The following is a 16937-nucleotide window of genomic DNA, read 5'->3' as shown; positions in this document are numbered from 1 at the left end:
ATCTATTGGCGAATAGTGACATAGCACAAACCCAGAAATTTACAGAATGCATTGGAGTCTATGAGGGGAAAGTGACATTTCGAGTTACATGAACCACGTAACCGGCACTATTTCTGACCCTGCATTGGCGCAACTCTCTAAGGCTCTGGGTTTGACTAATGAACACACTTTGATCTAGACAAAGGATCAGCGAAGTCTAACATAGTCGTTGGTTGTAACCGTACCACGCACATATTTATGTTTAGAGTTACATTCAAATCAACACATACTGTAAATCAAGTTTTGGAGTTACAAGGTTTTCATCTGCGATTTCACAGTGCGTCTTATACATGCTCAAGGGCGTACGCACACACACACGCGCGCACACACACTTTTAAAAGATTGTAAGGTTTCTTTTTTTCTCTCTCTCTTTTTTTTTTGGCAGGCTATACTCAACGTGTCCCGAATCAACGCAGCCAACCAGAAAGCCAACAACCTCATGAAGCGATAGACCCTTTCTCCGTTTACACTACAATACAGCTGTTATTGTTTTCCCCAACGTATCCGAGAAATGAGCATGTTCCTGTATGCTGTGCTAATGTGTGCGAGTGCCACCACGGGCCTCTGCCTTATTTAAGAGCAGGAATAGAATAATCCTTTAGTGACAATGCTTTGTCACTAAAAAGGTCCAGGTGTCAAATGGTTTTCTAGTGTGTCAAAACAATATGTTCTTCTCACTTTCCATTTTTGAACTCTCCCCAATGTAAACACCAAAACAACATGGCCCATTGTGTCCCCCCCAGTTGCCCAAAAAATGTTCAGGAAGACATTTAACACAACGCGTTGGGTCCCTCTGCTGGCCGGGGAGGGTATTGCCCAATGGAGAAATACGTATTTGTAATTAGAGGAAGGACTCGGGCGACACCAAGCGGCCATAAGTGTGCTCTTCACCCGTCCCCTCCCTTCTAATCTCTCGACATTGATGCAAAATGGAGGTGGAGGTGACGACATTGGATGTTGTTTTTCATTGTGATTGCGCACACAGATAAAATGGTCTTGACTAATACTAGTAGCAGGCAAGAAAAGAGGTGTGATCAGATGGACCCGCTCACCCGCTGTGAAATAAAATTGTCCTCACAGTAAAATGTTTGAAGATGAAAAGCACTTTATTTGTGATTTTATTTATTTATGTACTCACACAATAGCCAATAAGTCACCTGACGTGAATTGTTTCCTATAGCTATTATTAGGTGTTTGTTTTTGTGCCTTCTTTAATAACAGGTTCAAGTGATAGAATGGTACATTGGTATTAGATAGATCTAATTGATGATGCTAGCTGTCAATAAATCATCAGCCATAGGCCTAATTAATAATCAATTAGTATCTTGATAGGCAGTGGTAGGCCTTGCGTGATTAAGACGCGGCCTCAAACAGAATGTAATTTGCTATTTGGTTGGTATTGGTATAATTGTGTTCAATTAATTAAAATACAACAATCTGTCAAATCTAGAGTGCGTTCTCGTGATATTGTGACTTGGGGGGGGGGGGGCATGGCGAGGGGGGAGGGGCCAACTCTGAGAGAGAGAAGGTGCAAATTACTCCAAATTACTCGTTTTGGTGTAATTTGCACGTTCTCAATGAAATTAACATAAACATGCGTCCCAGATAATTCGTGACCTTTGATTTTGGGTTCGAAAGACTGGTTTGGTCTGGTTTGTGTGTTGTTGTGTGCGTGTAACTACACTGTAAGTGTAATGAGGCCATCTGGGAGGTGGGGGGCGTTGTAGACCCAACATTCAGGGAGAGAAAAAAATGTTGCGCGTTTCTTTCTGTACGTGGTGGGGGGATGGAAAAAAACGCGAGTCTGCGCATTTCGTCTCTTCTCGTCGTCTCTCCGAACTTTCGGGAGAGAGAGAGAGAAGAGAGAGAGAGAGCTGCGGAAGAGAAGGAGGAGGGGAGAGACGTCATTAAATAACTGGTAAATTTGCACCCCCAACATCCATTACCGAACCGAAAACACACAACCTACCGTATTATATATAAAGTTAATTACCGGTATTTATTATATCGCCGTCGACGTCAAAAGTAAGAGAGAGAAAAGATGAAATGCGGCGTATCGCGAAAAAATGGAAGCTATAGCCGACATTTCGTGGTTCTTCTGGCTCGCGCATTTTGAGCTCGAGCTGCTAATGTACGGTTTTAATATCGAATTACCGAAACGAACGACACGCCGACTTACCGATGAGACAACGCGACCGAACGTCCGCGGTTTAATTACGAAACGTCCCGTTACCGTTAAGCAAGAAGGGGTTTTTCTTGTCCGTTTACGAAGCGTAGAGAATGGGAGGGAAAAAAAACCGACATGGCGGAATTCGTGGTCTGGTTCTGCTCCTCCCGTTGTGTGTGTGTGTGGTGTGCGGGGAGGAGGAGGAGGAGGAGGAGGCGGCGGCACCGGATTGGAGGCGACCTGGCGTTTGCCAACGGGTCTGAGGCCTTAAGCTAGATGCAGAATAGACACAGATTCAGAGTGAACATTTTTAACTAAAATCTTTGCTTCTGGGGGTCTCTGGAACAGAATATATGAGATGGGGGTCCGTGGACCAAATACACATAATTATGGGGGTCTTTGACTTTGACATGGCCAAATACATAGAATTTTGGGGGTCCTTATGCTGATTCTACTAATGTAAAAAAGGAAAAAGAAATGTTGCTATATCAGTGGTTCTCAAACATTGTCATGTCAAGGACCCCCAAAATTATATGTATTTGGCCGCATACCCCCATCTCAAAATATTTTGTTCTAAGGACCCCCAGAAGCAAAGATTTGAGTTAAAGCCCTAAACTAGATGCAGAATATCTAATCTGCATCTAGTTTAGGGCCTCAGACCCGTTGGGAAAAACGAGCACGCAGGAGGCGACGCGCGACGGAGGGGGGAGGTGCAGTCAGTGGTGGAAAAAGTACTCCCATGGTTTTACTAAAGTAAAAGTATCATTAGGCTACTGCAATGTTAGATAAGTACTCTGTTACAAGTAAAAGTCTGGAATTCAACATTTGCTTGAGTAAAAGCAGTCTACAAACAGTATTGGCATCAAAATGTAGCCTACTTAAAGTGTAAGTAGTCTACAAAAAGTAAAAAGTACTCATATGTCATATTTTAAGTTTTCAAATAGGCCTATATAAAAATCTTTAGGAAATAACAGAAAATAGCTCACAATGCATCGCAACGCATTGTGATCTTGTAGATAGGCTATTTTCAAATGGCCGAAACTGAAGTGGTTGATGTATTTTTATTTTGTAATAATAATCAAAATCTACAAAGTATCTACTTGAGTTTTTAAAATAACTAAGTAAAAGTATTGGAAATTGGAAATACTCAAGTAAAGTACAAACAACCAAAATGTGTACTTAAGTAAAAGTATTTAATTACTTTTCCACCACTGGGTGCAGCACAGCACAGCTCCAGCGCTGCTGTGAACAAAGATACCGGAAGTTAACCGCTAACGACACGAGGCTGGCGATCCCATGGCCCGGAGGGACGGTCGCGCTCTGGTTGGGTGGTTGGTTGTTAAGGACATTTATGTCCTTGGTGAGCTTGTAGATTGGTTATTTTTTTCTGCTATATCTATTATCTATAGACCCATTTCTCAGAGCGGCAACCATAACTGCGGTGTCAAGCGGCACCCGTGTGTGTGTGTGTGTGTGTGTGTTTGTGTGCGGCAGTGCGCGGACACCACACCTACGCGTCAGCGCTCTGGAAATAAGTAGCAGAGCAGTGACTCACTGCCTCAGCCTGAAGGCCTCAAAAGTCTAGTATCTCCCCCAGGTCCATAGGGATATCCCTTTGGTCTAGTGGTTGTGGTATTAGACTTCCAGGTGGGAGACCTGGGTACGATTCCCGGGCGTTACAATGGTGCCGGTGTTATATACGTTTCTCACTCCCCTCAGAATCTAACTCCCCATTCAAGGCTGGTGAATGCTAACCTGCCGACGTTGGTGAACGCTAACCTGGTGAATGCTAGCCGTAACCCCGCCAACTACTGGCAGAACTGAAAACAACAGAATGGGGGGAGTTAAATTCTGACGGGGAGTGAGAAAATGATACGACACGGTGACCCGGATCGGGTTTCCCCAGGGGAGGAGGTCAAAAGAGGGGTGAGTGTAGCAGGGTGACTCTTCACTGCCTCAGCCTGGTCCGGGCCATAGGGATATCCCTTTGGTCTACTGGTTAAGTTATTAGACTTCCACGCGGGCAGTGTTGCATTGGTCCGGTCACGCGTGTACATGCCGTCCCGTATCTCTTCCGACCAGTGTCACACCTCTTACACGCACGGGCATCCATCAACCCCCAAGTTCAGGTGAAATCTCACTCCTCACCCTGCCGACAACGCCAGATTGTAGTGATGCACGGAAGTGGGGAATGAACCCGGGACTCCCACTCGCCAGACCAACGCACAACCAGTCGTGCTAATAGGGCTGAGCCCGAATAGCAGGGCTGTTGTCGCTGGTTCATGGCTGGTACTAACTGTGGGGGCTACACATAGTAGCATTCACCAGGTTAACATTAACCAGCGTCGGCAGGTTAGCATTCACCCGCGCCAGACGAATACCTTACGCACACAGGCATCCATCATCAACCCCCAAGTTCACTCCTCAACAACGTTTAGTGTCACAGCAGGGTGATCTAACAAAGGGACGAGCCTGTATGCAGGTGTTGAGCGACGTGCGTGTGACGTCATTCAAATCGCGTCTCCCTCCCAAACATTGAATCACCACTGCACGCGGGAGACCAGGGTTCGAATCCCGGGTGTTACAAATAGGACATGCACTTGGTGCCGCGCTGTGAGCTTGTATATCTGCCATTTTGTAATAGTTAAAGCATAAAACAATGGTTAAAGTGGTTCAAATCTAAAGTGACACAGATTTGCGTTAAGGTCTAAATGGCTAAAACAATAAAAAACAGAAACAGACTCCCTGTCATTGTACATTGCTGTACGTTTTGTTTTTATTAGTATTACAGTTGGGATAATTTTGTCTTCTCTTGCCTGACAACCTGCTAGCCAATCAGTGCGACCGTCCCTCCGGGCACAGGGATGGAGACTCTCGGCCTCACATGATACTGCTCAGGCTGAGGCTGTGACATTGATATGCAGAGATTTTACTGAAATGTTTGTGACTCGGCAATGTTGGCATGTACAACTTAATTTGTAATAGAATATTTTTGCTCTCATTTATACAAACTTTTTTTCCTTCTCGTTATCGCTACCACTCTCCCCCAGTTGTAAACATGCGGTAGTGGCTAATTATTAGTGATCAAGAAGCAGTTGTGCTTTTAATCCAATGCGTTTTACAGAGAATGTGCATTGCATTCACCCATTCACACACATTCATACACTGATGGCGGAGGAAACCATGCAAGGCACCAACCTGCTCAGCAGGAGTAACTAGTAACTATAGCAGTGATAGCTGAGTGGTTAGTGTCCACACCTAGGACTCCGGAGGCCCCAGAGGTCGCAGGTTCGATCCCCCGCTCCAGCTATCACTGCTCCCCTCTCCCCCGCGCTCCTTGTGAGCAGCACTGGGTTCAGCTGGGTTAAGCTGGAGAAAAAAAGCAGCTGGGTTGGGCTGCGATACTGAATTTCCCTTGCGGGATGAGAAGGTATTCATTCATTATCATTAGGGGTTCAGTGTCTTGCTTGCTCTAGGACACTTCGACACTAACTAGCCTGGGATTGAACAGGGAACATGGTTCTCATGCGGCCGCTCTAGCGGCCTCTCTACCCCTGAGCCACTGCCACCCCCTTGCAATATCTTGCATATGGTGCAATTTAGTTGTCAAAGGTCAAGGTCGGAGATGCTGCCCCCCCAGGTTGCCTTTGTAGCTCCTTGCACTATTCAGGAGGAGCCTATCAGTTATTTAATATTTTAATTCCCGTTAGTATTATCTCAATGCTAAAAGCATTTAAGCAAGAACTGTGGGTGATGTCTCCAGTTCAGTGGTTCTCATCTAGTGGTCCGGGGACCACCAGTCCTCCTTGAGGGGTTTCCAGGTGGTCCCCAGCTAAATGACATAGATCTTTAACTCAAGTGTGAAAATGAAACCAAATGGACCCTCAAGAGTTGACTTATTGTTAAACATCTGCATTACTTGGCTTATTTACAAGAAGTCTGAGAATTTAAAATGTAGAAGAATCGTTATTTCACGTTAAAACCGCATGGAATTGTGGTCAAAATCTTATCCAACGACAACAAGCTATTCAAAGTTTTGGGTCCGAGAGGCTAATTGTCATCAAATGGTGGTCCACTCCGCAGCTCAAATGCCTAATAAATAATGGATTTTGATTTGACAAAGGTTGAAAACCACTGACCTAGTTAACATCTGGCATCCTTATTTTGGGGCAAGTCATTGTAGGATTTAAAAGAAATGGCAGATATAAATAATACAAGCTCAAAATGCATCCCATCGTGATGATGCACTGTGATCTTGTAGATCTGCTATTTTTGAGTGGCGCTAAGCCACTCCAATACGTGACTCTTTGTGTGTCCATGTGGGGAAAACAAGTATTTGATTTCTCCATTAAATATTGGACAAGATATAAAGATTGGACAATATCATGGATTTAAGGATGGGTCAATAAATATACTCGGCCAAAACGGCGAGAGAACCACTTCCGCATTGGGCGTGGCCTCTGCTCATCTCCGGTAGGAAAAATGTCCTTGTATATATAGGGCAATTTTAACTCCCTCTCTTCCTGTTTTCTCTCCTCCTTTCATCCCCTTGTCCTCTACTCCCTCCATCCACTCGTCCCCTCTCTCTTGTTGTCTCTCTCTCTCTTGTTCCGTGTTTTCCATCCTCCCTTAGCTTCTCCTCCGCGTTGTATCTTCTCTCTCGCTGGCTCTCAACGGGCGAGGCAGGCATCGAGGGTCCACCCGAAAGACCGGAGGAGGAACCAGAGTTTCTCCGGATTGGCTCCGGTTGGGGTTGGACCACCATTTACCATTTTAGACCCTCGTGACACTGGATTTGCCCCTCCCTGGATTGGACTAGAGCGTGGACAGGAAGAAGGAAGGAAGGAAGGAGCGAGGAGGAAGTGGATCATGTCTGGCATCTGGCGGGAAGATGACGACGAGCCGTACAGGGTGGGGGGGCGGAGTTCGGGTTCGGGAGGAGGAGGAGGAGCCGCCGGCATGAGGTCCAAACCTCGGTTCACCTTCACCGAAGTCAAGCTGCTCCTGGACGAGGTGAAACGGAACCGCTACATCCTCCTCAGTGAGTAGTTGACCCGACCGACCTGTCATTTAGGGTAGGTAGGACCTAAAATGTATGCTAATTAGTTGGGCCGGGCCTCAGGCCAGATGAAAAAAGAAAATATATATTTGTATTATTTATATTACTTTTACTCTGTGATAGAGTTGTTGATAGATTCTTCCCGAACCCGACTCTACCTGACAAGACGTTTTCGGGCCGGGTAGGGCCTAAAATGTATGCCGGGCTAAAATTAGTCAGGCCGGGCATTGGGCTGGCCCAGTTAGGGCCCAGTAGGGCCGGGCTTTAATTTTCAGGCCCGTTGAGAACTTGTGTGTGTGTGTGTGCGTGCGTGTGCGTGCGCCACTATAAATTAATAGTGTCATTTATACTGTTCTCTAGAACAGGGGTTACCAAACTATTCAGCTCAAGACCATAACGATTTTTTGGTGTATGCCCATGATGACCCAAACGTACAAATATACATTATGAAGCTATATATATATATATATATATATATATATATATATATATATATATCTTTTTTTTTTTATTGTGAATGCAGTCAGTCTGCATGTTCACAATGTGTTGCTTTCACGACTTATACAGATAGACTGTCCATTTTCACTATTAGTCTTAATTTTATACAGTACATATTTGCTTTTGTTTGCCATTTTTAGATTTGTATTTTATTTATAACATTTATTAAATACCCACAAAGATCTGTCCGACAAATGGGTCCCTACCCACTGATTGAGGAGCGCTGCTCTAGAGCTGGGGTTTTCAAAGTGGGTGACGGGGCACCCTGGGGTGCCGTGACGGCAGTCCAGGGGTGTCGCCAGATAACTTGATAATATTTGGAATTTATTTGGACACACGATATGCTATAAATATAAGGTTTTGGACATACAAGGTTTCCACCCGACAACGACGATATGCTATAAATATAAGGTGCTGGGAGTGAAAATTATAATGTAGGGGTGCCTCCGATTAAAAAAAATATTTACAGGGGTGCCCTGAGTCAAAAAAGTTTGAAGACTCCTGCTCTAGAGTACAGGTTGTATTTACTATCAGTCGTACGGTCACATACAGAAGAAGACTAATGGTCTTTCTCCTCCACATCTGTTAACCATTTTCTTCCAATCCATTCTCCCTCACTCTGTTTCTCTCCTTCTGTCTCGCCCCTCTTCCTCACCCCGTGTTTCCTCACCGCCCTCTTCTCTATTGGTTCCTCCTTCGCTCCCCTTCGTCTCTCAACGGTCCTGCCTTCTGTTCTGCTCGTCGGAGCAGAGAGGTTCAACAACGGAGTCTCAGCCGAGGCCAAGAAACAGACGTGGGCTGAGATAACGGAGCTGATCAACGACCTGGGAGAGAACCACAGAGAGGTTACTAACGCTATTGATTGATTGATTGATTGATTGATTGATTGAAGAATTTATTAGAAGGTTGCATGGGAAAAAGTACAGTTTCATGACAGCACTGGTACAAAGAGATCCTAGCAAGCTTTTCGGCTTATTTACACAGGAGCCACTTTATGTATCCCATATAACATTGAAAGACAGACGGATCGAACACAGTACTTTGCATAGGATATCATCGATAACAAAAGTGGAAAAAGGCATTCAAAAAAGGAAAAGAAAAGAAAAAGAAAAGGGAGATAGTTACAGTGGAAAAGGGGAGGTAAGTATGGGCTTAGTCTATTACAAGTTTCGAGTAGCAGCCATTACGAACGCTATGCTTCAGAAGTAACAGCAGACGTGCTTATGTTGCAATGTTGTTCTGGAAAAGAGAAGCTTTTAGTGATTTGTGAGAGACTTGAGAGGAAAACTGTCAAAGGAATTCTAAATGTAAAAGAAAATGGCAAAAAGAGACCATTTACAAGCTCACAGCACATTGCAATAAGTAGGACTTAACATGCAAGTGGTTAACTTCCAATGTAGCAGTCAGAGGATTTGTATCGGCGGCGAGTATTTTGTATCGAAACTACGTATTCATATGGTTGATGTTTTTCTTTGTGGTGAATACAAATGGTCTCTTTATTGCTGCATAATATGTTGTACGGTATGCATGAATGATACTCTGGTTTGAAGAAACAGTTCTTAAAAAAATATATATTTCGGCGAATTAATCACAGGGAAAAGAAGAAGAGTGTGTAGATGTACTGTAACAGTTTCAGGTTGTGTTATTTGAAGGTGTGTCATCTTATATTCCCGCCTCCGCAGGTTCGTCAGATCATGAAGAAATGGGCGGACCTGAAGTGCGACGGGAAGCGGCGCATCGCCGCCCTCAGGGGCACCAACAGCTCTACGCTGAAGAAGAAAACCCTGGGCCCTGTAGAGAGGATGGTTCACAAGATCCTGCTCATGGCCCCCGGATCAGGTAGTGCGGTAGATTCTCAACCTTTTTAATGTCAAAGGACCCCCCTCCCGGTGTGATGTGCTTTAGGCCCACGGACCCCCCATTTGATGTGATTTCTTACGTTTTATTTCTGGGACCTCGATCTACACTGTGAAATCCTCTGTGTTCATTTAACCCATTTGGAACCCTGGCGCTGAGAAACGATGAGGTAAAGCAGGACTTCGGCAACGACAGCCCAAATATGGACGTGCCAGAGAGGTCAGTGCAGATGGCACGTCGCAATGCCCATATGCGGAGATGTCCACGGTGCCCAGATTATGCCTATATATGGAGATCCCTGATGTCGGCACGAATCGACTGTTAAGCAAGGCATTATGCCCATATATGGAGATCCTCAATGTCTGTGCAAATCCACGTTAGGCAAAGGTTTATGTCGCAGTACTGAGTGCCTGGATTATGCCCAAATATGGACACGCCTGATGCCAATACTAACATCATAGCTAACCGACTGCTGCGTACCGACACCTCAACACTCTGACGTGACGTGACGTGACGACAGCTGTTGACGCCACGTGAACGTGAACCCAGTATTTGTCCCAAATTCAGGGAACCATCCTCTCTACAGGTCCCGGGATCTTCTTCCTCAGCATAGTCTGGTTGCTAGGTCACTTAGCTCGGCCATCTAAATGTTATTTCAAGCATGAGCACTGTGCCACAAGCAGTCCCCAGAAAGTACACACATTTTGTCATTTGAATTACACAGAGGTGTGTAATTCAATACAATTTAGGCATTTAACAGACGCTCTTAATCCAGAATGATTTACAATAAGCAAGGTAATGCATCAATACATCAAATGCATAGAAATATTAATCTAAAATACCTATTCAGTAAAAAAGCTTTATATAAAAAAACTAAAAATGGCTATCTAGCTTTCATGTATGGTCATTGAGGGTAGGAGAGTGCTACGGTAAGTGCTATGGGCTTAGGTGGAGTCTGAAGAGGTGAGTCTTCAGACTACAGCAGAAGCTAGGGAGTGAGTCTGTTCTAAGTTCGACAGGGAGTTTATTCCACAGTTTGGGGTCCAGGAGGGCGATTTGTCGAGGACGAGTGGATTCTTGTCCTGTTTTCTTTTAGCTAGGCCAGCATCCCTGTGTTAGCTGATCTGAGTGAATGGGTGGGGTTGTAGGGGTTGATCAGGCTTTGGAGGTATGGAGGTGCCATACCAATAAAGCAAACATTGAGGAATGGCAGCTTTTAGAATGTAATTTTGAAACGGGTGAAGCATAAAATAATGGATCACGCAGTATTTATCTAGGCTCGGCAAGGAGTTTTGACGGGTCATATTTCTATCCACTGATTGGACAGATACTAATAACAGTGATCTGGAGTGGGACGATGATGACGAGATGGATTTGAAGAAGTGGCAGCTGGCGAAGGGCGTCCCCCCTCCCCCCACCCCAGCCTTCAGCTACCTGAGCACGGGGGACAACTCCCTCATCCTGCCCGGAGGATCCTCCTTCGACGTGTCGCCCCTCTCCACGCCCGAGAAAGAACCCAGCGGTAAAGATGATTGATTTTTGTTTTGTTTTGGTCTGGGTTAGAGGTGGGACGTTCGACTCGATTGAACGCCTCTTTAAAATGAACGTTGGGATCTGGTTCGCTGCATAGGTGATTTTGATGAGGGGGAGTAATCAATACTGCAATGTAGAAATACTCAAGTAGAAGTTCGGAATTAAAATGTATGTGAGTAAAAGTACAAAAGTATTTATCAAAATGTACTTAAAATACCAATAGTAGAAAGTAAAATGTTGAAAAAAGGCCGATACAAGCTTGTAGATCTGCTATTTTCAAATGGCGGAAATGTATCTACTGTAGGGTTGAAGTGATTTGTAATTATAATCCAAATCTACAAAGTAACTACTAAAATGAGCCAGTCCTTTGAACGGCTCTTTGAAAGGAACAGATCCCAGAGATCCGGCTCACTTCAAAGAGCCATAAACCCCATCTCTAGTCTGGGTATTGCTTGGGTGCACTCCCAAGTGAGAACTGGCTATCGACTCCTCTTCGATTTAGTGTAGAAACATGGCGATGCTCATAGTCGGAGAAAAATGACACTGGTAGAGGTTTGGGTTGTGTTGTTGGGACCTTGCCGTCATATTACTCCAACGATATCTGCAGTAGAAAGAAATCACACCTTGAAATCACACCTTGCAATGTAAGTCAATGTCTGTGATTTGTATTTGGATCACCCTTCCTTTTTTTCTTTTCTCAATGGAGAGAACTACGGAACATAACTCACCAATAGCAACTCACCATGGTTTAGCAACTCAACCCAAACCTCTATCAAAGTGTCATTTTTGCTTTGAACAAGAAAGTTTTACGTTTAGTAAAAGTTTATTTCAGGCATGAATTGTATTCTGACAGGAACTTCCCACCCAGATCTCACTTGACATGAATGCACCATTAGTTAAGTAGTCCCCCCAGGAATCTGCGGAGAAAAAGTCTTGATTACGTGGAGCACAATCCTGATTCTGCAGAATTCTGCTGATAACAATTCTTGATTCCGCGGACATTTAAAAACAACTCCGGAACAACCTAAAATGACCAGTTATCAAGCAAAAAAAGATTTAGTTCTAATCAAGTAAAACCCTTCATGAAATGGCTACAATTAATAGTAATTAACTCATTTGTAGCCGATCCCGAGTATACTCGCGAAAAATACTCGAGTATTTAGAGTGCCGATCCCGCGTATACTCGCGAAATATACTGTATATACAGTAAAGCTGGCAAGGGCTACGTACCGTCCGTTGGAAAGTGCTGGCACGGGTGGACTCGCCGATTCATCAACATCGCGCATCCACGTGCACAAAATTGTGATCCCTTAGCATGGAAGCCAACGGTCATTCTCATCTTTGATGTCCATTTTCTCCAAAAAAACACTTTTGATGCCAAGTATGGCATTGGATTCTCGCTAAAATAGTACAAGCTGAAAGGCATCGATCCGCCATTACTGTTACCACATGGGACGACATCACTTCCGGGTAAATTTCTAAATGTCGTCAAGTAGGAATTGTTTGCGCAATCTACTTCCGGCCTTCAAAATAAGACACTGGCCGCGGACGGAGCAAGCGAACGGCAGCATGGACATTTTAACCCGTTCATGTCTGGAGCACTAAATGGGTTAATGGTTAGAATAATCAAATATTCGAATAATAGTTTTTGAAAATAAAAATTGTTTATTCTCTTCTGCATTAGCATTGTCATTGCCAGGACCATATACTATGTCAGGACACAGTTTCATGTAGGAATGTGGGACCATCCAGAGATCCATCAGTCAAACTATTTATTCCCCCAGGGCCCTGTGAAGCAAAGACCTTTGAGGTGGCCTCACCATGTAGGCTACAAATCGTTTTATAATGGGAGTAATAACTGACAATGACATAATGTCAGGTTTTACTGTTATTCCGCGGACGGCAGAAATATCCACGAATGGCCGAGAAATGGGGGGACTAGTTAAGGTAGAGCTTCTCTATCTCACTTGTTTTGTCTCCCCCCTCTCCCCAGGGGATCCTTACCATGCCTCGTCTGATTTAGAGTTTGACATGATTGAAGATGGTAAGAGCTTTGCACGTCTATTCGTTTTTTCTTTTCTTTCTCTGAATTATGTGAAAGTGAAAAAAATAAAACGCTACTTGATTGCGACTATAGGTCGCAGTTAACTATGAAAACAGTCACATCCTTATATCCGTGAGTAACGCCTCTGACCTGTTGTGACGTCACATCGTTGTGAGTTGTGACATCACATTGTGACATCATATTCTGTCCTTGTCCCTTGTATGCCCATATTTCTTTCTTTTACTATTGAAATAATCACACCTGGTTACAGATGGACTGCTTTGTTGCATGTGCTACGTGCAAGTCAAGTCGTGCATGTATAGTGTGTTAATTAATTTGACATAAACCAATACCTCATTTCAAGCCGTCTTCATCGATATGTATATCTTGAATGTTGATACCTCGATAGATAGTTTTTGATATATTGCCCAGCCTTAACGTACAGTGCATATTTTGTACAAGTGATGTGTAAATGAATAAATCTACACGGGTTTGTTTCTGCTCTGGCAGATTTCGACGACGACGACAAGGAGCTGGACGCCGTGTTCTCGCGCCTGCCGTCCTCCGGAGGCGGAGGCGGCGGCGGCGCCTCGTCCTCCTCCGCCAGCTCCTCGCTCCCCCCCCTCGACCCCCTCTTCTCCTCCTCCCCCGGCGGGGGGGAGGCGCTGCTGAAGTTCAAGCCCCGCCACACCTACTCCCGGAGCATCATGCCCGGCAGCAACCCGTCCTCCCTCCCCAGACCTCCGCCCGGCCCCGGACCTCCTCCTCCTCAACAAACCTCCATCCCCGTTTCCGCTTTCCTCCCGCTGCTCACCTCCGACTCCTCCGCCTCGTCCTCCCTGGCTCCCATGACAACGGGAACGTCGTCGTCGGGGAGGGAGGAGGCTCCTCCTCCTCCCGCCTCCTCCTCCTCCTTCGCCACCAACGGCACCACCTTCCATCCCGGCACCTCCTTAATGTCTTCCTCCGTCTTTCCTCCGAACCCCTCGTCTTCCTCCGTCTTTCCCCCGCCCTCCTCCTCCGCGGTCTTCCCGCCTCCGCCTCCTCACCCCTCTTACTCCCAGCAGCCGCCGCACCACCTCCCGCCGCACCTCCTCCCGCCGCACCTCCTCCACCCCCCCTCGTCGGCCCCCCCTCCTCCTCCTCCTCCTCGGGGCCCCCAGCTCTCGGCACTGGCCGCCCAGAGCCTGCAGCAGCAGCACGCGTCGCGCCTGCTGCTGTCCCAGGTGTCGCACTCGCTGGGCACGCTGGCGCAGTCGGTGCAGCTGCTGGTGGAGAGCCAGCAGGAGTTCGTGCAGGAGTCGCTGACAATGCAGCGCGAGACCGTGGACATCCTGAGGGACTTCTCCGGCACGGTGCTCGCCATGTTGGGCAGCGCCGGCGGCGGCGGGGGGAAGCCCGGCGAGAAGTCTGGCAGTGGCGGCGCTGCTGCTGGTGGTGGAAGTGGCACCGCACAGCGGCCGGTGTGAGCAAACGTCGGGAAGTTGGAGACGGTCGGGTCGATCGACGTCGCGGTTTCCGAGAAGGAGGGGATGGCAGATCATGGACAAAGAACGCTGGACAGAATCCTTCCATGCAGTGTGGAGAAACGATGGAGAGAGATTTGAACGTTCGGACAAGGAGGTTTTTAAGGGGTTAAAACACCCTTAAAAACCCTAATGGCGTCTCTATTCTGGGGGTGAACATTCGGCGTAAAATAGCCGATCTACAAGCTCACATTGAGCTAGTAGATAGGCTGTTTTCAGCAAAGATATTTGGTGTAGAGCTGTGGTTCTCAAAGTGGATTTCAGTGACTCTCTAGGTTCCTTTATGGGGGTCTATTGACCCATACAAGTCTGTAACTCTGACAGTGTACAAATGGAACCAAATGAACCCGTTAGGGTTCATTTGGTTCCATTTGTACACTGTCAGAGTTGGTTCCATTTGTACACTGTCAGAGTTAAGGGGAGACCTTGAAATTTCTAAGTTTGAGAAACACTGGTGTAGAGGAAGGAACAAACTGGGCCTATGTAAGGTTTACGTGGTCTAAACACAACACAGGATATTTCAGTTTGTAAATGGTGCGAGCGATGGACACGGGTGGTGGTGGGTGAAAAGGACATGGGTGGGTGGTGGGCTGAGGGTGGCGTTTTGTGTAAGAGCAGCAGGTGATGCCATGCTAGGGTGCAGATAGATGCACGCACACACACACACACCTGGATGTCACATGAAAGGTAAATGCTACATTTCTCTTGCACATCCCTTTTTGTTTAGTTTTTCATTTCAGCGACGACATACACAGGAGTTCACAGTCGGGAGAACACGCACAGTATATCAGAGTGTTCATTTATCTCTGAGAAATGTGCAAATGGATCTTTTACAGTGCAGGGGGGCTTTATTTGCTTAGAATATGGAATTAAATTATAACTGACTGTTTTTTTGTTGTTATTGTTGAGAACTACTGTTTTTAAAGGACACTGAAAACAAAACCTAACTAATCTATAGTTTATTAACGATGGCAGTTGTACATAGATTCTACCCTGATGGAAATGAAACGCCCACATGTTGAACGGTTCTTCAGATATTATGCAAATACGAATGTGCTTTTGTGTTGCTAGACAAACTCTGACAGATGACCATTATTCTAAGGATGTTAACTCTGTGGTCAGTCAGAGAGAGAATGATGAGGACATAATGTTACATAATATATTTTAAAGGAACTAACAACTCTAACAATAAGCCAGCTCTGTATCGCAGGGTGCAGACAAATGGCCGCCAGCCTCTGCCAAGCCGTAGCTATTAACTGTCAACTCTAGTAGAGCGGGTGTTCTTTTCCTTTGTTGAGTACGAATGTGATTATCGGTGTCGGAGAAGTTACTTGCAAAATGTAATGTGTTACTTTTACAATTCAAAGAAATGTGGTGATATACTAGATTACTTTGAGGCAAGTAACACAACATGATTGTGTTACTTTCACAAAAGGCCCTTAAATGGGGTGCGAGAGGACTAGACCAAATCATTTTGAATAGAGCAGAATGCCACAATGGTATTACGATATTTTAGCAGCCTAAATTAAAATGTCATGATTAAACACATTTCACTCATACGTTGCAGTGCTCTCCATATGTGCAGGGTGCTATATTTTGAATTTGTATCTGATGATACCAACACCGATGATGTATATTTACCAACACACATGAATGTGTGTAAGCAACTACACAGGCATAGGATATCTGCCAAAATATACGGGGTGAATTTTAGAAACAAACTGAACCCACCTAACATGTCCGTGAGCGTTTTGCTTTGAGTTAACGAACCACCACCAAGAAAGTGTCTCTTTAAGAAAACATAATATATTTTAGTTTATATTTTGTGGTAGGGCAAACATCTGTTAATTGAACATGTGTTCTTAAACACTTTTTTTTGTACGTGTGCTTGTTTTAAGTGTTTAATCTGTTGACAGAAAATCATTCTCTTTGATTGGGAAGGTCGGGTTTCTGTAACGGCCACTTTGTCAGGTAATAATCAACCAATCAATAGATCATCAAGTCCTATTCTAGAAGCCAAATCTGTTTGTTGGTGAAAGTGATAGCAGAGGTTGGGCTTAACCCATTCAGAACGGGTACACATTATTGTGTATCATTATTTTATGCTTTAACTATTGAAAAATAGCAGATATACAAGCTCACAGCGCGCTGCGAGCTTGTAGATCTGCTATTTTTGAAAAATCGTGAAAATTTGAATTCTAATAAGTGTCTTGA

At 45.1% G+C, this 16937-nt stretch overlaps 2 protein-coding genes across 2 annotated transcripts in view; both read left to right on the top strand.

Moving 5' to 3' along the window:
• LOC308289238 (synaptosomal-associated protein 25) overlaps positions 1-490 on the top strand; it is a gene marked incomplete at both ends in the record, with an annotated part of 49933 nt that extends 49443 nt beyond the window's left edge. Inside the window, one exon of the mRNA XM_080730864.1 lies at positions 425-490. Within this exon, the coding sequence (XP_080586990.1) occupies positions 425-490 (66 nt within the window). The remainder of the gene's footprint in view (positions 1-424) is intronic.
• A 1393-nt stretch (positions 491-1883) lies between these two features.
• Positions 1884-15281, top strand: LOC308289324 (uncharacterized protein). Its single transcript, XM_080731001.1, has 8 exons — positions 1884-1957; positions 6840-7247; positions 8514-8608; positions 9446-9602; positions 10948-11142; positions 13177-13197; positions 13708-15096; positions 15137-15281. The coding sequence occupies exons 2-7, from the start codon at positions 7076-7078 to the stop codon at positions 14664-14666; spliced, it is 1599 nt and encodes a 532-aa protein (XP_080587127.1). The 5' UTR covers positions 1884-1957; positions 6840-7075; the 3' UTR covers positions 14667-15096; positions 15137-15281.
• The last annotated feature ends 1656 nt before the right edge of the window (positions 15282-16937 follow it).

The sequence above is a fragment of the Nannobrachium achirus genome (assembly GCF_963921795.1).
Source record: "Nannobrachium achirus genome assembly, chromosome: 8".
NCBI lineage: Eukaryota > Metazoa > Chordata > Actinopteri > Myctophiformes > Myctophidae > Nannobrachium > Nannobrachium achirus.
The sequence above is the reverse complement of the archived record's forward strand: the minus strand, read 5'-3'. Positions and strand labels throughout refer to the sequence as shown.

What these genes read in the sequence shown, in the direction of transcription:
- LOC308289324 (XM_080731001.1), top strand. Translation starts at nt 7,076, where the DNA reads ATGTCTGGCATCTGGCGGGAAGATGACGACGAGCCGTACAGGGTGGGG. An exon ending in GCTCATGGCCCCCGGATCAG is followed by an intron (nt 9,603 to 10,947) that starts GTAGTGCGGTAG and finishes CTGATTGGACAG; the next exon opens with ATACTAATAACAGTGATCTG. An exon ending in GTTTGACATGATTGAAGATG is followed by an intron (nt 13,198 to 13,707) that starts GTAAGAGCTTTG and finishes CTGCTCTGGCAG; the next exon opens with ATTTCGACGACGACGACAAG.